At 41.1% G+C, this 20,688-nt stretch overlaps 1 protein-coding gene across 3 annotated transcripts; it reads left to right on the top strand.

Annotated features, from left to right (window-relative positions):
* Positions 1–12,442: 12,442 nt before the first annotated feature.
* Positions 12,443–16,745, top strand: KRT10 (keratin 10). Of its 3 annotated transcripts, none has more exons than XM_055132375.1 (8): positions 12,443–13,057; positions 13,764–13,846; positions 14,216–14,372; positions 14,518–14,679; positions 14,778–14,903; positions 15,233–15,450; positions 15,928–15,987; positions 16,414–16,745. In XM_055132375.1, the coding sequence occupies exons 1-8, from the start codon at positions 12,443–12,445 to the stop codon at positions 16,520–16,522; spliced, it is 1,530 nt and encodes a 509-aa protein (XP_054988350.1). In that variant the 3' UTR covers positions 16,523–16,745. The 3 variants fall into 3 exon arrangements, with proteins under 3 accessions (XP_054988350.1, XP_054988349.1, XP_004609002.2); XM_055132374.1 differs by having other exon boundaries at positions 15,754–15,999; positions 16,416–16,745; XM_004608945.2 differs by having other exon boundaries at positions 15,754–16,019; positions 16,416–16,745.
* Positions 16,746–20,688: the final 3,943 nt, after the last annotated feature.

Genomic DNA, 20,688 nt, shown 5'->3' with positions numbered 1-20,688 from the left:
ATTCTATTCAGGATGACTCAAGTGAACAACTTGTAGATGACAGATAACAGGCAGATTGGGCGATAGTTGCTGATGTTGTGGATGTCTCCCTTCTTGTCCTGCTGGTTTTCCATTGGGACAGAACCTTGCATTCAGACAGGTAGCATGTGAAGAGCCAAGCCAGTGTATTGCAAAGTACTGGTGGCAGATTCTTCAGGTGTTTGGGTTTGACCTTGTCTGGACCAGGTGCTGTATGTGTCTTTATCGATGAAATGGCATGTCGGATTTCAGAAGGGAGGACGTTGGGAACGACATATCCATCCTGTGGAATTTGGTATGTGGGCAGTTGGATGTGGCTTTCGAAGAGATCTGAGTAGAAGTCACGAATAATCCTCTCTATTGCCTTTCTGGAAGATATGATAGATCCATCAGGACGTCAGAGGGCAGTCATCTTGGTCTTGTAGTTGGCAGACAGGCGAGCGTTGCAAATACTTTCCCCCCACTTCTGCCACATCAGCCAACACTGCTGCTTTTCTCTCTTTGAGGTCTTCCTTTGTCGCTTCTCTGCACAGCTTTGAGAGCTTGGACATTAGCTTGTGGTTGTCTGAGGCTTGTGCCAAACCACCAAAAAATGCCGAGAATGGGAAAGCCAAGAACAGAGCCTTATCTTCAGAAACTCTGAAGCTCAATGACCATATTCCAGACAAAAACCAACCTCGTGCTGATGTAAATGAGAAAATCAGGACACAGGGAGGCATAAGGTGGTCCTGTTGAACCAGGTGTGGGAGCAGAACTGAGGTCTTGGCAGAACAAAGCCACAGAGAGGCTGAGGCCTGGTTTAATGAAAAGGTATATCCAACTCTATATGGAAAAAAATTAATCCAGCATTAAGCTGTGCTCCTAAAACCTGGCACTCTGTGTTTATGTTTTCCTTCCACACTAACAGTTCCAAGGAAAGAACTGAACCAGCAAGTATTGACTGGCAAGTACCGACTGGAGTCAGAACCCAGCCTCAAACTCTCCCAGGAATTAGAACTTCGGGCCAACGTCCAGGGAACAATGCCGGGATGTGTGGTTGTGACAGTCCAAAGAGTCATCACATACACAGTGCACCATGTGGTTATCTCCCTGGGTGACAGCTACAGGAGAGTTACCGATTTCTCGGATCATTTTGTGACTCCATAGATGAATGCCTGCACTGTAAAAATTAAAAGAAACCTTCTTTAAGGTTAAGCAATAGATGAGTGGAGGGGAGCTGGAGTGATAAAACAGCAGATAGTATGTTTGCCTTGCACGCAGCCAACCTGGGTTCGATTCCCAGCATCCCATATTGTCCCCTAAGCACCGCCAGGAGTAACTCCTGAGTGCATGAGCCAGGAGTAATCCCTGTGCATTGCCAGGTGTGACCCAAAAAGCAAAAACTAGGTTCAGGGGCTGGAGTGATAGAACAGTGGATAGGGCGTTTACCTTGTGTGCGGCCAACTTCAATTCCCAGCATCCCGTATGCTCCCCCAAGCACCACCAGGAGAGTAACTCCTAGCCATCGGGGGGGTGTGACCCAAAAAGTTAAAAAAAAAACAGTAGATGAATGGAGATAAGAGAGAAAGATAAAGAAAGAGAAATGCCAAGAGGAAATAAACTTGGAATGGTTTCTTGAAAACTACAAATGACATTCCCTCTGGTAGTAGATGTCATTCTCTTTTTTCCTAGTTTGCAGTTTTAATTGAATCTTTTATTGTTTGTTTGTTTGTTTGTTTGTTTTCTTATTTTTCCTTACTATTCCTTCAGACACAATCCTTTGGCACTAGTGAATCAAACGCTGAAAAATAACTAATGTGCCATAAGTTCAAGAAATGATCAGTAATTGAAGATGCGACAAACAAGCTCTGCAGTAGAAAACCAGAACACTGAATAAGAATAACATCTGACATGAAGATTTGATTAATGAATGAGACTGAAAGTTATCATAAACTAATGAGCGGAAAGTCTGGGCAAGTTATGAAATACAGAACCCATTAAAACTTTAGCCCTTCTATTAAATATTCTTCTTAAATTGATTTTGCATACTTGCTAAAACCTAGAACACTTGACATACAAGAGCAATTGCCATAAAATAGCTTACCATTGTGGTCAACCCACCTTTATTCCAGTAAAATTCATTATCTCAAGACGTATCAGCATCACAAAGTATTCTCAGAGCATTTTTAGGAAGGGGAAGAAGTCCAAAACGTGCCACTTGGACTCAGGGCGCCACTCCCAGGCAACCTGGTCAGAACATTCAATGTGAGGGTCCAAGGATAGGGTGGTGCTCTAGCCTTGTGAGTACCCACTGGCACTCAGGGGCCACTATGGTCACACCTAGTCGTGCTCAGGAGCCTCTACAGCTGTGCCTAGTGATGCTCAGGGGACTGTGTGGTACCAGGATCAATGGCATACTAGGCTTCTATTTAACTCCTGTACTATTTCACGGACCCTTTGCAAAGTATTTTTAAAAACAATATTTTTATTTATTATAAGGACCATGCCCAGAAGTACTGGAGGATTTGAGGCAAGAGAAAGGAAGGAGAGGGCTGGAGCCAATTCCCAGCAACGCCCAGCCCTAGATTTGAGCCTGGTGCCCATGTGATCCTGCCCCCAGCAGCTCCCAGGTCACTGGAGCCATATTTAGTGGTATTCCAGGAATCAGGTGGCATTAGGGATCAAACTCAGAGCCTTGGGAATCATTTGAACTCTCTTCTTTGCCCCAAACAACATTTAAAAGTGATCTATAGGGGCTGGAGAGATAGCACAGCGGGTAGGGCGTTTGCCTTGCACGCGGCCGACCCGGGTTCAAATCCCAGCATCCCATATGGTCCCCTGAGCACCGCCAAGGGTAATTCCTGAGTGCAGAGCCAGGAGTAACCCCTGTGCATTGCCGGGTGTGACCCAAAAACCAAAAAATAAAAAAATAAAAAAATAAAAAAAAAAATAAAAGTGATCTATATAATTAAGACAGTTCCTCAAAAAATCTGTTAGCCTTAAAAATTGTTAAATTCATTTTTTAAATATGAAGCAAAAGCCTAGTCTTAAGTTAACCTGCTATAATAAAAAATGGTTTCATCCTCATTATTGTAATTCCTATTTCTGGAATAGTCTTTGAAACCACAAAATAAAGTTTAATTAAATATTTGGCAAAGAACAGTATTGGAAAACATAGAATCTGGAAATGACAAACCAATTTCAGTTTGGCTCAACTACCAATTTAATAGTTTTTTACCTGTATATGATATGAAACCATCTAAGCTTCAATTTTCTCCTCTGTTTAAGAGGGAAAAGAAAAAGAAAAGGAAGGCAGATAGGTATATGCCTATCTTAGGGTTAAGTAGGTTGCATGAGAAAGAGCATATAAAGCTTTTTTTTTTTTTTTTTTTTTTTTTGCTTTTTGGGTCACACCCAGCGATGCTCAGGGGTTACTCCTGGCTTTGCACTCAGGAATTACTCCTGGCAGTGCTTGGGGGACCATATGGGATGCCGGGGATCGAACCCGGGTCGGCCGCGTGCAAGGCAAACGCCCTACCCGCTGTGCTATCGCTCCGGCCCCAAGAAAGAGCATATAAAGCTTTTAACACATTGCCTGATGCAGAGTAAATGTTTAATAAATGTTAGTGATGAAAGGTAGTAAAAGTTCTTGTTATTTTTAACATTCTCATACTTGATGAACATGAGTGTAATGGAGCATTATAATAGTTTTCCTATTATAGGCTGTAGGAACTTCATCATTGGTTGGGGTAGATTTTAATTTTTTAAAAAATAATTGTACTAAATCATATTTATATTGCATTTATACTCCAGATTTCAAGAAATAATATAAAATGCAACATCTTATAATTCTATATTTATCCAATCACTTAAAACTTTTATAAAGGCTATCCTTAGCATCACACTTTAACCAAAATGATGACCAACATAGGGAACTCTGTGAAAGACACCAAAAAGAAGCATTTTTGCAGCATTTGAAATTGTAGACATTGGGGTTATGTCACAATATCCCACTGAATCAATCCAGTACTCGAGAAAACAATAACATGGTGGAAGCAGTTGATTTCTAGAATGGGTGTTAGCTCCCTCTGGGAAAAGCAGCATTATAAAAGGATTAAGACTGCAATTATGCATGACGGCTAATTACTCTGATTTGTTATTTTAATAACTGGTCTGGGGTTGAGGACTAATCTGCAGGAGAGTTAGAAACCTCCAGGAGGCCAGCAGAAGGGGTCCTCAGAAAGTGAGGGCAAGACCCACAAATCTGACCTTTCCAAACAAAAGCAGGAAGTCTTGTCTCCTTGATTATTTTTCTTTCCCAAATTTTTTTTGGGTGTTTTTTTATCACAAATGTAGGGATAATAAGCAAAGTTTGTCCAATCTTGAACATAAGTAAAATCTCTTGTGTTCTTATTTTCTATGAACAGGAAAATAAATAAATATATATCCTAGGGTATACATTTTTATAATTTCAAGATATACTGCAAATGTATAGTCGCAATACATCTTAAAATTCCTCTGTGGAACACTGGGTTTCTTTCTATTCTCACACAACCTTCTGACATCTATAATTTTCTTTAAAGGAAGGGTTGAATTTGTTGTCTTATACTAGACTTTACTTACATCTCGAACGTACGCTATTACCAAAATGTAAAGGAGAAGAGTTTAGAAAGTAAAATAAAAGCAAAGAAAATATACTTAGGAAAAACACTGAGGCGACACAAAAACATTCAGAAAACAAGAAGCACCTACCATGCATAGCTCCCTTCTCTAATGTCTTAGTGTCTCATCTCATCATGAAATATAATTATGTATCATGGGGGAAAATGGCTCAGAGGCCTGGGCTGCAGGTCTTGCAGAAGGTAGTCCCAGGTCTGACCAAGCACCACATGGTTCCTGAACACCGTTGGGTGTAGGCCTGGTGGACCCCAAGCTCGGCTGGAAGTGGCCAAAATAACCACCACAACAATAATAACGACATCATGTTTAAGCACAATAATAAACTGTACACATAGGAAATGAAATAAAGTCACCCCTTCAAGATTAGGAAAAGCCTACCAAAAATGGCACTTAATCCAGAACTTGGATTGAGGAAGAAAGATCCAAAGAAGGGGCCAGAGAGAGAGCTCAGTGGGTAGGGCACTTGCCTTGCATGCAGGCAACCAGATTTCAATTCCCAGCACCCCATTTTGTCCCCCAAGCCTGCCAGAAGTGATCCCAGGGCACAAAGTTAGAAGTAATCCCTGAGCAATAGATGTGGCTCCAAACCAAAACAACCCCAAAAAGCTTAAAACATAGTGTGTTGGCCAGAATTAAAAAGAAAAGAAAGTCTTGCTTAAAACTACAGAATTTGAGGAGGTGTTTTGGGCCACACCCAGCTGTGCTCTGAGGTTATTCCCTACTCGGTCCCTAAGTCACTCCCAGAAGCTCTCCCAACCAAGCAGTATCAGGAATTAAATCCAGAAACTCACACATGCAAGACATGTGCTCTATTGCTGAGACACATCCCTGACCCCACTACCCAAGAATTTTTAAAGGAAAATCTAACATAATCTTTCATTGGCCCATGAAGCATTCTTTTACACATACTTTCATATTTGCTACAACCTATATTTATAGGGTAGTAAATGTCACCAAAAGATTCAGTGTTTTGCCTAAGGTCATATGAATACTTTATGAGGAGAATGCAGCCCTCTTTCCACCATACCATATTTACTCACCAACAGGAAATATAGGGTTGAACAGACAGAATAGGGCAAGGTTATTGAAAAGGCTTAATCCATCCACAAGAGAAAGAAACTGAAGGTGCTTGTGAATATTAATGAAGTGATGATTGTACTTTTTCAAGAATGCTAATATTGCATCCTTGAACAGAATAGACCTTAAGTAGCATAACTAACGCTCAGCCAAGAAAACTACTGCACAAGCTGGTGATGTCATCTCTAAGGGAAATAGTAAAAGCCTGTGCTAGGGCAGTTGCAACAGTACTAAAAGACACAAGATGTCAAGCATCACAAAAGAAAATGTAGCCAAACTAGTGACTAGATGAAAGTAAGAGATGAAAACACAATCAAGTACCACTCAGAGGAAAATATGGCATCATTTTTCACAGTTGTCAATACTTATCAATTTTCTCCTCGCCGCCACATTTTAGCTTCTAACTGTAGCCTTTCACTCATTCATATTATGCTGTCCTTCCTATGGGTTAACCAATGAGAAAGGGTTTGAAAAATAGATCATAGTAATAATGGTACTATCTGGCCTTATCACTATCTTGGTTGTCCTAACTACTCAGCTATCTGGGAAGGAGTCACCAAATTCATCAGTTGTGCAATCTTGCACTTAATGGGGTTAATGCTGTTGCTAAGCAATCAGGAAGGCACATTCAGCAATTTGCACACAACCAAAAACAGTCAAGCAATTCTCAACCCTGGCATGATAGACAATAATAATTCTAAACTTGTTTTCCCCCATGAATCTTGTCATGCTAAGACACAATCTCCACTACACGAGTCCTCTTTCTACTACTACCTAAAGTGCTCATTGTATCTCAATCATTCATCCAGGGAAAGAAATTTGCAGGTTGAATTTTCAATAAGAAACTTCAAAGGAGAATTCTACTTGAAGCAAAATAAGGAATTGGAAAGATCCAAATCCCAACAGTGAGATAAGTCAAGTGGTGGCACAGCTGAATCAGTGGCATGCTTCAAATGTCCCAGCCAAATTAACACCATGATAATAACATCTGAATACCTCCTAACACGGCTGACCCAGGTTCGATTCCTCCACCCCTCTCGGAGAGCCGGGCAAGCTTCCGAGAGTATTCCACTTGCATGGCAGAGCCTGGCAAGCTACCCGTGATGTATTCAATATGCCAAAAACAGTAACAACAAGTCTCACAATGGAGACATTACTGGTGCCCGCTCGAGCAAATCGATGAGCAATGGGATAACAGTGATACAGTGATATCTCCTAACCATGATTAAAAATCCAGAAACAATTAAATAAGTTGATAATCAGAACTATAGTACTGCACTGTAGCACTGTCCTCCAGTTGCTCATCAATTTGCTGGAGCAGACACCAGTAACGTCTCCATTGTGAGACTTGTTGTTACTATTTTTGGCATATCGAATACGCCACGGGTAACTTGCCAGGCTCTTGGAGAGGGACGGAGTAATTAAATCCCGGTCGGCCACATGCAAGGCAAACGCCCTACCCACTGTGCTATCGTTCCAGCCCAATGTTCTCTACTAAAGTTTAAAAACACACAATTCATCATCACAAACTGACTTTCCGTGATTTATTTTCTGATAAATTCTACTTGCCATTCCTGTGTTATTGGACCAAGTAATATGAAACGAATGGTATGTGCCTACCAAGGCGGGTGGGGGGACCCTGGGGAGGCTGGCGGTGGTCAGGGTCACAGGGAGTGGGGATGGGGGCGGGGCTGGAGCTGAACACTCTTCACCTGTAATGATTCCATATGAACAACTCTGCAATCACGGCATCTCAAACAGTCCGAAAATAAAAGCCTGAATAAAGGGGCAAGGAATCCTAACGCTCCCACAAGACTGTTCACGGTGACAGGCTCCTGTGCCCTCTGAGTGCTGCAAGGAAAAGTTCCCCGAGTTGCAGTCGAGAGGAAGTTGTGCTGACCGTGTTTCAGTGGTCACTCTGGGGGGCGGGGATTGCCCAGGGGAGATCCAAGGCAGTGGGGGAACAGAGGCAGGGCAGGCTGGAAGGGTTGTATCCATGAAACCTTGGCAGTAATCAGAACTATAAGAAAACAAAATATGATAAGCAGACTAAATCCATTCTGATATTGAGTTTCTGTCACAGATTTTCCCATTCCTAGTTTATGTTTCCTGCCAAACCAGTTTTTCTTCAATCATCTTTTTTCTTGGCCTGTCTCTGGGGACTATCTAACTTTATCCTGGTCTCCTTCTCAGTGGGCCTCAGGTTCCTCCCCCAATTTTTCCCCCATTCTAGTTACCCTCCAGCTCAATACTACTCTGGAATTCTTTTTCCCTGCCCCTCAAAAGTGGATGCTCTGTTAGTTCAAGATTGGATATTCTTCTTATTTCTAAATTTCTTCACTGTGGTATTATTACAATCCTGAAATCTGCTGCTCTAATCATTTTCCTGAATTATAATCTTAGACGTCTAAACTCACCCCTCCCAAAAAAATCCTTACATAAATATTCTGGTATTGCTTCAAATTCGTTTCTTAAACCCTTCTCCTTAAAAGCTGATTTCGGGGGTCACAGTGATAGCACAGTGAGTAGGGTATTTGCCTTGCATGCAGCCAACCAGGGTTCAATCCCAGCATCCCATATGATACCCCAAAGCACCTCCAGGAATAACCTGAGTGCAGAGCCAGGAGTAACCCCTGAGCACCACAAGTGTGGCCCCAAAACAAAACAAACAAGTTGAATTCACTATTCCATTTTTTTTCACTACTGTTCTTACAGATATCAAAGATATACATACAAACAATACAATACAAACCCCATACTGTTAGGATTCCTCTCTGCACCCCTTTAATATTTTTCCATACATCAAATGTAGCCTAGAATACTCTATACCATTATCTCTGGTTTATGTTTATGTCTGTTTGCCTCTCTAAGTAAACAAAAACACTTTAAGGGATGGAAATTATATCTTAACCTTTGATATATTCCCAGGAAATATTGCAAATAATAAAAACTGTCACATGAATTCATAATATGGGTTATATGTTCCAGCTAAAATCACCCCCCAAAAAATTCTACCCACCTTCCATAAGGCTCAGCTTAAATTCCAACTGATCCATTAGACTGTAGGTTATTCCATTTCCCCATTACAACAACCCTTGTAAGATTCATTACTCATCGGGATTACAGTGGGAACACATTGTTTTTAAAACAGTATTATCTCTGAATTAACAATCAAAATTTTTTTTTTTGCTTTTTGGGTCACACCTGGCTCTGCACAGGGGTTACTCCTGGCTCTGCACTCAGGAATTACTCCTGGAGGTACTCAGGGACCATATGGGATGCTGGGGATCGAACCCGGGTGGGCCGCGTGCAAGGCAAATGCCCTACCTGCTGTGCTATCGCTCCAGCCCCAACAATCAAATTCTAATATAAACTAGTTGTGTTTCTCTGAGAAAATTTCAGAAGCTTCCTAAGGTTTAATTTTTTTCAACTCTAAAATTAGAAATTAGAAAAATAATACCTATCAGAGATATTGGGAGAGTATTAAAGGAAGATAAGCCATCTAGAACATTGTAGATGATCACCACTTCCTTCCAACTTCAATTACCTTTTCCACAGCACTTAAGTTGATAATGTATGTTATGTCTCAATTAAGTTGTAATGACTTGGTACAATCCTTAAGGGCAGGAACAAAACCTCATTTATTGTCTTAAACACTTCATCTACCATCCATAGGGACACAATTTTTAAAATGAGAATAGTAAAATTACAGTTACAGAGCATTGATTACTGCAGGCAAATGTAGAGAGCCACAAAAAAGAACTGATAGTCACAAATTTTCATCCATTTTAGTTGTAGAACTATGCCATGACACTCTTAATTTCACTTATGCCAAAGACACATTTTAACAAATGTCAGCTCAAACCCAACAAATTAATTTTTAGAATAATACAAATTATTAAGTAATATTTTATTATAATATTGAAGTTGGAGTTGGTTTATAAGGGAATCAGCATTTGAAGACCTTCTCTATATTTGTCCAATGTAATTTTATGCAAAGTTTTATCTCACATATTATTTTATTTAATTTGATTAATCAGGTCTCTTCAAACTATTTGTTAAGTAACACAACTAGGCTGAGATTTTATATTTTCCCACCTCAGAGTGGGTGGAGATGGAGGGAATAAAAGCTAATACTAAGCAAAAATTTTCAGATCAAGATTCAAAATTTGTGATGATTTCAGGTAAAACTGATCCCATTCTGACGTGCTTTCTTTCCAACTTGTTTTCATTAATATCAAGGCTTTACCATCCTCTCTGAACTTACTGGAATCTTTTTGTCTACCTTGGTTTATCATAGCTTTCCTTTACTGTGTTGTTATCTTCATCAAGGATCAATTCCCATGGTTGGGTTTCATTTTTCTCTCCCATCTGCTGCCCCACTTGCATGTACTAACAAGTTGGAGGAGCGGCACTGTGTTGGGTAGTAACCTCGCTCTCACAACCAGCTCTTCACTGCTGCTTCCAAACACATTCCCTTTCCCTGCAGAAGCTATTTCTCCAGTTTGACAAACCGGAATGTGCAGTCATAAACTTGAAAGATAATCAGTGATGGGAGAATGGGTGCCAAATCACATACCCTTTCAACATTTTCATCTTTCTAAGTATTTTTGTTTCATTTTTATGGATCGAAAAGGGGTTTTGTTTTAGATTTTGGTTTGGAGGCCATACCCAGCAATGCTCAGGGGTTACTGCTCCTGGTTTCATACTCAGAAACCACTTCCAGTGGTGCTCAGGGTACCGTATGAGAGGCTGGGGATTGAACCCGGGGTGGCTACATGCAAGACAAGTGCCTTTCCTGCTGCATTGTTGCTTTGACGACAAAGAAAAGTTTTGTGGTAAGAAATAAAAGTACTTAGTACTATCAGATGAAATCCACCATAGTCAGAGAACATGGCAGAATAGAAATCACACTGATAAAGTATAAAGAATCAAAATCCAAGTGTGCAGAGATCAAGTTTCAACTGTTCTCAGTTTAGCCACCTATTATGTAACTTTAAGCAAAATCATAATCTTTATCACCTTCAACTTCCTTTTCTATAAACTAGAGATATTAACTATCACCACTATCTCAGCTTCTTTCAGAGATTATAAAATCACAGCATAACAACCAGTACTATACAACTATAAACTATATATGTTCATATAAATATGTAATACATTTTTAAATAATAGCAAATGTATAACCTATAGCAGGTATATAAATTTTATATGATGTGCTAAAGTCACAATTAATTGCTTCACTAGATGAACTTTTATATGAAATTCTAACATAGTACATCCAAGAAATAGTTTTCTTGAAGACTAAATCTAGCTTGAAAACATGTTGGCAATCTTGTTCGTACTTTTTGGAGCAATTATTATTCTCTGACCTAGGTTTATAGTCTTCCAAGAAAAATTTTACTCACAATTAAATCGTACCTAAAATTTCCCCTTTCAATCAAATTATTTTTTAGCTGGAAGCTAGTTTTTCATGCTATGTGCGACAAATTTCCGCATATGGTGTTCACATAGCCTTTACTAAATTTAAACTTTAAAAAATCCAGAATAACTTCAATATATTTCAGCTATTTTTTAACTTTTGGGACTATGCCTGACAGTGCTTTACTCTCAGTCCCAGCTCTATGCTCAGGAATCATTCCTGGTATGTATGTGTTGTAGACCATCTGCAGTGCCACGGATTGAACTTGGTTCCATCAAATGCAAGGCAAGTGCCTCATCCCTTTAGTCCCTCCAAGATCCCTAGATTTCAGACTTTTTAATATTAAAAAGAAACTTACCATTAAACCTAAAAATTTTAGCTATACCCTCTGGGTCACTGCTTATTTCAAAATATTAATGTACTCTCATTTTCCAAATAAAGTACTCCTTAAAATTGCACACAGTCACAAACTTGTGGGTTTTTTTAGCTGGAGTGCTAGTACAGCAGGTAGGGCACTTGCCTTGCTCAGAGTTAACCTGGGTTTAATCCCTGGCACCATACATGGTCTCCCGAGCCCACCGTGAGTGATCCCTGAGCACAGACCCAGGAGTAAGCCCTGAGCATTGCCAGGTATGGCCAGAAAAACAAACTTGTTCCTTTATTACTTTATTTTTTATATGAGGCAACTCTTGAATATCAATTAAGTTTTTCATAATGTTTCCCTTTTTCAGTTTTCCATGAGATACCTATTATGCCATATTTCTGTCAGACTTTATGCTTAATTGCTATTCCAATCAGCTAACATGTGAATTTCAAAAATCTTACTTTAGCTATTAGTTTGTAACTAACTTCTTTTTCCCAAAGTTTACAACCATTCTACATCATGTAAGTTGGTGCCAATATATATATATATATATACATATATATATATATATAGATTTTGAAAGTTGCCCAGTGTTCTTCAAAAAAGGTGGGCAAAGCTTAATGAAACCTGCGCTCACGATGAACTACACCCAACTTCAGTTTCAACATAGCAAAATCCTGTTTTGTTCTCCAGGCAAATTTAGGATCATCCATACTGGGTTTGGTTATTACTGAAGATAATTTATGCAATCATCAGCCAAAGATGCTAAATTGGCAGAAAGAAAACCATGCACGTAAGCAGCCTGTGGGACCGGTGAGACACACCCTCTGCGTATATAAAGGCTGTCCCTGGTCCCTGTCCGTGGTAGCAGGCATTCACTCCCTGATCTCATCAGCAGCACCATGTCTGTCAGATACAGCTCCAGCAGGCAATTCTCCTCCTCCCGCAGCGGAGGAGGTGGAGGAGGGGGATCAGCTCTCAGGATCTCCAGCAGCAAAGGGTCCCTCGGGGGAGGGTATAGCTCAGGCGGGGGCTCTTTCAGCCGTGGGAGCTCGAGTGGGGGCTGCTTCGGGGGTGGCTCATCTGGTGGCTATGGAGGAGGCATGGGAGGCGGGTTTGGTGGAGGCAGCTTCGGTGGAGGCTATGGAAGCAGCTGCGGTGGGGGCGGCTTTGGAGGGGGCAGCTACGGAGGGGGCAGCTTTGGAGGGGGCAGCTTCGGAGGGGGCGGCTTCGGTGGAGGGAGCGGCTTCGGCGGAGGGAGCTTCGGAGGGGGCAGCTTCGGCGGTGGTGGATTTGGAGGAGATGGAGGCCTTCTCTCCGGAAATGAGAAAGTCACCATGCAGAACCTGAACGACCGCCTGGCCTCCTACTTGGACAAAGTCAGGGCTCTAGAAGAATCCAACTATGAGCTAGAAGGCAAAATCAAGGAGTGGTACGAAAAGCATGGCAACTCGAGCCAGCGGGAGCCCCGTGACTACAGCAAGTACTACCAAACCATTGAAGATCTTAAAAATCAGGTAAGGGGCATTTTCAGAACCCAGCTGTCAACCTCTTGCTTATTCATTTCATCCAGAGATATCTCCTCCTTACGTGCAATGTAGACGTTTCTATGTGTTTGTCCGTGATTCATCCTTGCTTTCAAAAAAGTATATATTGTCATCAAAATTAAAAATTTGTGATAGTATGCCATTGTAATCTTTAAGCCAACATGGGCATTGTCTATCTTATAGGATGGTAGATTCTTGAGAAATGTTTAGGTTTTAATGAGTTCATAGTTAAAATACACAATAGATCATTACAAAGAAACTAAAAAGATTATCAATCAAACCAGGTTGATAACAAAAACAACTTAATACCAAGAAACCTGAATTTTCAATATGGAAATGAGATATTACTGGCCTACCTTAGTTTTGTGACAGCTTAGAATTTATTTATTCAGAATATACATCATAAGTTAAACCAAATGCAGATATAAATCAAAAGTTGGCTGAAATACATGGAAATAATATGTAAAAGATGGTGACACATAGGAACACAATGAATTCATTCTGGTTGGTTTTCAGAAAGGGGTGATACTAGAAAACAGTGTAGAAACTTTAACAAGTGACTCAAAGAGATGGGTATGCTTTGATATTTCATGATTTAAGTTTCCTACAATTTTGTAAAATTCAGTTCACCTATGTATGCCATGTAGGTATCTAATTTCTTTGCCTCTCTTTCTAGATCCTCACTCTAACAACTGACAACGCTAATGTGCTGCTCCAGATTGACAATGCCAGGCTGGCAGCTGACGATTTCAGACTGAAGTAAGCTAAGTGAACATGACATAGTACCTTCACACAGTTACTGTGACATAAATGAGTCGTTCTTAACAATGGCTCTGGATGCCCACAATACTATCACTATCTCCCTTAAGACATTCCAACAGAAACTATTTTAGAGTTGTCAGAGAAATCATTCATTTCAGTGTTACCTGTGGGGCAATCCTAAAAGAAATTGCATTGTAAAGTAACTGCCAGGTTTCTTTGTATAAATTCCCTAATATCCCTGTGTGAGTTAGCCTCTGACAACTGTTCCCATGCTATAACTCTGTATTTGTTTTTTAAGAAGTCTCTGCCCAGGAACATCTCTGAGCAACACTGTTATATACAGCATTTCTATCCTGCCTGTTTCAGGTACGAGAATGAGGTGGCCCTGCGCCAGAGTGTGGATGCAGACATCAATGGCCTGCGCCGGGTGCTGGACGAGCTGACCCTGACCAAGGCTGACCTGGAGATGCAGATTGAGAGCCTAACCGAGGAGCTGGCCTACCTGAAGAAGAACCATGAAGAGGTGAGACAAACATTGCAGTTTTCCCAGCAACCCCCCCCATACACACACACACACACACACACACACACACACACACACACACACACAAGAAAGCTCCAATATAGCTACAGAGATGTCATTATAATTTTTCCTGTTCCTCAAACAGGAGATGAAAGACCTTCAAAATGTGTCCACTGGTGACGTGAACGTGGAGATGAATGCTGCCCCAGGTGTGGATCTCACTCAACTTCTGAACAACATGAGAAGCCAGTATGAGCAACTTGCGGAACAGAACCGGAAAGATGCAGAAGCCTGGTTCAATGAAAAGGTAACTTCTCTTTCTTCCTCGTGAAGCTGAAAAAAAATGGGGCTATTTTTCTATTTTTCCTATTTTTCTCATATTCTCCCTTATTTTTAATATCCTAGAGCAAGGAACTGACTACAGAAATCGACAGCAACATTGAACAAATGTCCAGCCACAAGTCTGAGATTACCGAACTGAGACGCACCGTGCAAGGTCTGGAGATTGAACTCCAGTCCCAACTCGCCCTGGTATGTGAATAATTCTCCTGTGAAGTGGCTTTAACTTTATCAACAAAGTGTCATGGTCTTGTGTGAGGGAATGCAATATAAGAGAACATGCAGAACTGGGGTAAGAAAGAGTTAAAAAAAAAAAGCAGCCTTTTTTTTCCTAATTGGCATAAAAAGCGTTACTAGTGGCATTGATCTAACAATGCTGAATTTGAATGCTTGCCATTAAACATCAAACACAGCTTCTACTCGCTTTTCTCTTTATGTAATTCATTACATCAGTAAATAAGTTGTGCTGTTCTCAGCTAAGCGAGGAGGTCGTTAACCTGTGGCTTACTCCTTCCTTGCAGAAACAATCCCTGGAATCCTCCCTGGCAGAAACCGAGGGTCGCTACTGCGTGCAGCTCTCCCAGATCCAGGGCCAGATCACCTCTCTGGAGGAACAACTGCAACAGATCCGAGCTGAAACCGAATGCCAGAACTCGGAGTACCAACAACTCCTGGATATTAAGATCCGACTGGAGAATGAAATTCAAACCTACCGCAGCCTGTTAGATGGAGAGGGAGGGTAAATGCCTTTTTTTTTTTCTTACCTGCTTCCAGTGCTTTAATTTAACACTCCAAATTGCAAGGCTTTGCCAAAATCCAAAGAAAGTCTCTCTGCCATCTGAATTTGGCTCAAGAATGACACTCTAAAGGGGTGTGAATTCTAACACTGGTTTTAAAGAATCGATTTTTAAATACGAATCTGGCAGAGCTGGAGGTTCCCTACCCCCCACCCAAAACCATGTTCCTGCCTAAATTATCTAGGAGGCGAGCCTCCCTTTGCCCCAGTTAGAGTTAAGCAAATGTGACCCGTTATTCTAACCAGGGGTTCCGGCGGCGGCTCCTACGGCGGCGGGCGCGGCGGTGGCCGCGGCGGCGGAAGTTCCGGCGGCAGCTACGGCGGCAGCTCCGGCGGCGGCCAGGGCGGTAGTTCCGGCGGCAGCTACGGCGGCAGCTCCGGCGGCGGCAGCGGTGGCCAGAGCGGTGGAGCAGGGGGCAGCTACGGTGGCGGCTCTAAGTCCCCTGGTTCCGGCTCCGGCTCCTTGGGCGAATCTTCAAATAAGGGACCCAGGTCAGCAGAAACTAACTGGGGTAATCAGAATCCGCTTTAACTTTCTGTGATGGTTTTGTTGCATTTTCAGCTATAAAGCCGTTCTTTTTTTTCCTTTTTTATCAAATTTTTTAAGTGCCCTTTTGCACTAAAAAATCAGAATTTCCCTACTTGCCTTATTTTTTTCTTCTTAAACAGCGAACTATACCCGACACCAAATGGCATGGTTTAAAATGCTATCGCTGAAACATTGCTCTTTTTCTAAAAGAGCCATATTAAAATAAAATTAAAAAATTTTTTTAAGTTGGATCTCCTTGCATTTCTCTTTTAGAAATGTGGCCGATTCACTAGGAAGCCCCTTCACCACCACCACCCTGGCACACCCAGATTGCATCGTCTGTATCTAATTGGTTCTTGTGTGTGTGCTTCACTTACAGATACTAGTAAAACCAGGGTAATCAAGACGATTATTGAAGAGGTGGCACCTGATGGTAGAGTCCTTTCATCTTTTGTTGAATCGGAAACCAAGAAGCATTTCTACTGAGGCATGGAGAGCACAGCGACCCTGCAAGTTTGCTGGCGAAAGCTCCAGTGACACCTGCAGTCTGAATGGTCTATGCAAATGGTCACCCCTGGAAATGAGTGTCTCAGCAGTGTTTTGTGGTTTCTGTAGTTCTTCTCTTTACTTTACCAGAAAGTGTTCTTCAGATGCAAAAAGAAAAAAAAAATGCCTTTCTGTTCTCATTTACTAACGAATTTCAATAAACTTTCTTACTGCTGCAAACAATTTGATTTTGTCTGAATGGTCCTTATTGGCATTAGCTCCTGTTTTTAACCTTGAGGTTGCTTACTGCATGGGTATGGTTTTATGGTGAAGACTGAGTTATCCACAGATTCTAAGATGGGATTATGGCCGCTGTGATTTACTCTTGTAGTACATTGAACCAGTGTCAAGTAATCTCATTGAGTTCCCCAGTCTTACTCTTTCCTAAAGACACACACCCTGTGAGAAGCTCACAGTTCATTGACTTCAAAATTAAATCAATCTTGGAAATTCTGAAGTATCTCATAGAAGACCCCCCAATCAAGTTCATTAGCAATTTCATATTTAGGGATTACTCCTCACATTTACCTGTCCTTATAGTCTTTCTATTAGCAGTATTAACTCAATTGCAATAGCTAATCAATTATCTAACTTAATTGCCCATTAAAATCATAGCACCCCAACAGAAGCATTGGGGGTCTGTCAGATGAAGAGAAGCAGGATCCAGAGAGGGTGATGCCACTTTCACCAAAGGATTCCTTCTATATTCTTGCCTTTGCCAACCCTGCTCAGTGATCAGCACTAAAGACCTGGTATTTGCAGGGTCAACCCCATCACATCCTTCTGTTGATAAGAGCCCAATGTACTCGTAATGCTTAGTATTCAGCCAGTATATGGGGTACAAAGATCCAGTGTTATCTTATGGTCCTAAGACTATCTTATAATTCCTGACAGACTCTGGAATTCTCAGTGGCCACCAAGAGGCAACCTTCCTTGGTATCCATCCTGAGTTCCAGTTTTCCCTAGGACCTAAGCCCCAGACCATTTGCTTGGTAGGAAAGCCTACCCTCTGTCTCCCAAACTGATGGCTGAAGCCCTATTTGAATATGAATGAACTTCCTATAGCCAAGTTTTTATGACTTGGTGTTACAAGTGTTCAGACTCTCCATTTTTTTACACATGTCTTTTCATATATGGACTAGTGAGCATGTCCAATCCTCCAAGGTTCACTGTAGAAATTTCAACATGCCTCAGTGTAAAGTCCTCAATCTGAAAGATTGCTACAGAAGGAGTCTTTGAACACCATACACACACACACACACACACACACACACACATACACATATATATACACACTGATTGCTTTTCCCAAACACTGTCTTTAAAAATATTATGTATCGGGTTAAGTCTACAGAACCTAGAGTATTATTCATAAGTCAAGATGGTCATCTGCCTCATTGCAGAAAAAAAAGTATTTTCTTATACAATGATAGCTAATTTAACATAAATGCAAGTATGTAGTTATAAGATCATTGTAGCTGTTACTAAACTTTGTCTCTTATACCCAGTTTTCCCCACCACCTGTAACCCAGGATCTCAACTAGTCGGTTCTTAATCTAATTGAATGGTAATCCAAACATTCATTCCTGAAAGTATTGAATCACCTGGGTCCTATCTTTTTAATTTTTTTGTTTACAATACTATTAATAATGGTTTCTCGTGGACATAATTCCAACACCATACCCATCATCAGTATTCCCCTCTTCCTCCCAAGAGTCCTTTGGGAGGACTCTCTTGCCTTTTTTCATCTTCTAGCAACTTCTTAAGCAATTAAATTCTTTTTTTTTTTTTTTTTTTTTTTTTTTTTTTTGCTTTTTGGGTCACACCCGGCGATGCACAGGGGTCACTCCTGGCTCATGCACTCAGGAATCACCCCTGGCGGTGCTCAGGGGACCATATGGGATGCTGGGATTCGAACCCGGGTCGGCCGCGTGCAAGGCAAACGCCCTACCCGCTGTGCTATCACTCCAGCCCCCAAGCAATTAAATTCTTTAATGAAATAACTTCTTTATCTCTTAAATATTATCTTGAAGAATGTCAACTAAACTTATGGTACTATTTTACGATAAATATTTGCTGAACCATTATGCTATAGCTATATATGATACTGTATGTCATTTTTTAAATAAGTACTACAAAAACACCACTCTCTTCACCGTACTCTGAAATCAGGGGTTTGTCTAAAAATTGATTATTTTTAATAAGAACAGATATCACTGTATCACTGTCATCCCATTGTTCATCAATTTACTCGAGTGGGCACCAGTAACATCTCTATTCTTCCCATTCCTGAGATTTTAGCAGCCTCTCCTTACTTGTCTTTCCCAATGATTGGAGGCTCTTTCAGGATCAGGGGAATGAGACCTATCGTTACTGTTTTTGGCATATCGAATACACCACGGGTGGCTTGCCATGCTCTGCCCATCTGGGCAGGATACTCTCAGTAGCTTGCCGGGCTCTCTGAGAGGTGTATATATATATTTTACTGTCTATGATTTGTTTCCTACTGTCTGAACTCCATCAAATATATAAATAAATAAGCTCCATCCATATATATATGGATCACTAATTTGCTATAGATATTTATCATGTGGCTATTAATTTTTTAAATCCTATAACCTTATAGTTTATAAAAGTGTTGCAGTTCCCTGATATGCAAGTCATTTTGACAGGGAATCTTAAACAGCAAAGATAGCAAAAGCTTGTTTCTCCAAACTTTTTGCATAATGTGTGTATTCACAAAAGGTCAGTGGCACTCACTCTCTATCTCTCTTCTGCCGCCTGCGTTAGGTAGTCTCATGCCTTTCCCCCCACCCCGGGGAGATCAATGGTGATAGGTAGGCGAAGGAACGAATGAGGGCCCTGCTGGTCAGTATCAATTGCAATTTTATTCCAATATCCATTCCCTTTCTGCTTCTGTCTCTCAGCCCTTCTCGCTCTTACTTGTGACTCTGACTCTTACTTCTGACTCACTTTGTGCTCTTTCTTTCCCCTGCTTCTGGCTCCAATGACTCCCTGTTTCTCTTTCACCTTGTGCTCTGCTTCTGTGTCTTCCCCTTACTTCTCCTACAGTCTTAGTTTATATAGCAATCACATAGAGTGGTAACACAAAGGTGGGTTGAACATTAACAAATCAACAAAGAGGGTTAAGACCACTCCTCAAGGAGATTAACAAAATTTCATCTAAAGAGATTACTTCAGATTACTAGGAGATCTGCTCAAGGGTGGGATCCCAACGAGGCTGTGTCCCTTTCTTCTTTCCTCAACTAGTAATCCACTTAAATAGTTGTAGTAAATCTACTTCAAATATTTCTAGCAATGTCATTCTGTATAAGCACAGTAAGAGATATAAACTTAAAGTTTGGTTCTTCCTGGGGACATTCACTATATATTCCAGAACACAGTCCTCAGGTCAGGTTAGTCTTCCTAACCCCAGCAGGATCTTAATCTCGTTGCTACTTTTGGATCATGACAGCATTTCTTCATGATCATGCCCTCAACTTATAGTTGTGTATTGTGGCGCTTTGGCCTGGCCCATTTCGATGCCACATAGCTCACAGCTTGCCCTGGGTCCATTCTGTCCCTCGTCGGGACCCTGCTTTTGGAGTGCTAGGAACTAAAGGCAACTGAGTAGAGAAAGCAGATGCCCAGGAGTAAATATTACTGGAGTCAATCAACTCCCAAGTTACAAAGCATAATATTAACTGTCTTCCTGTGTCCATACAGAAAGGACATTGCTTTAAGGTAAACTATGCAAAAGACACTAACTTACAATACAAGTTCAGAGTCCTTAGAAGGATCTGATCTTGCAAGCTAACAGAATTTGATTAGGGAAAACGTGATTAACTGGTTGGGAAGGAGAGTGCAGAAAAGAGTTTACAGATAAACAAAGGAATGGGAGTGTCTCGGGAGCACTGTGATGGGCGTAACCGGATAAACCTAAATTCCCTGCAGCAAGGCTGAAAGGAAAAACCCAATGTTATCCTACAATGTTGCTATAGGACTTAAAGCTTTGCACCATGGGGTGAGCTGGGAAGGATGGTTGGAGTGATAGTACAGCAGGTAGGTAAGATTCTTGCCTTGCATGCAGCAGACCCAGGTTTTAT

Source organism: Sorex araneus, chromosome 3 (assembly GCF_027595985.1).
Source record: "Sorex araneus isolate mSorAra2 chromosome 3, mSorAra2.pri, whole genome shotgun sequence".
Classification (NCBI taxonomy): Eukaryota; Metazoa; Chordata; class Mammalia; order Eulipotyphla; family Soricidae; genus Sorex; species Sorex araneus.
Note: the sequence above shows the minus strand (reverse complement) of the source record. Positions and strands in the feature narration are given on the sequence as shown.

Excerpts from the sequence above, each read along its gene's own strand:
- KRT10 (XM_004608945.2), top strand. The coding sequence starts at position 12,443 with ATGTCTGTCAGATACAGCTCCAGCAGGCAATTCTCCTCCTCCCGCAGC. Across the intron at positions 13,058-13,763 it reads TTGAAGATCTTAAAAATCAG|ATCCTCACTCTAACAACTGA; the intron begins GTAAGGGGCATT and ends CTCTCTTTCTAG. Across the intron at positions 13,847-14,215 it reads GCTGACGATTTCAGACTGAA|GTACGAGAATGAGGTGGCCC; the intron begins GTAAGCTAAGTG and ends TGCCTGTTTCAG.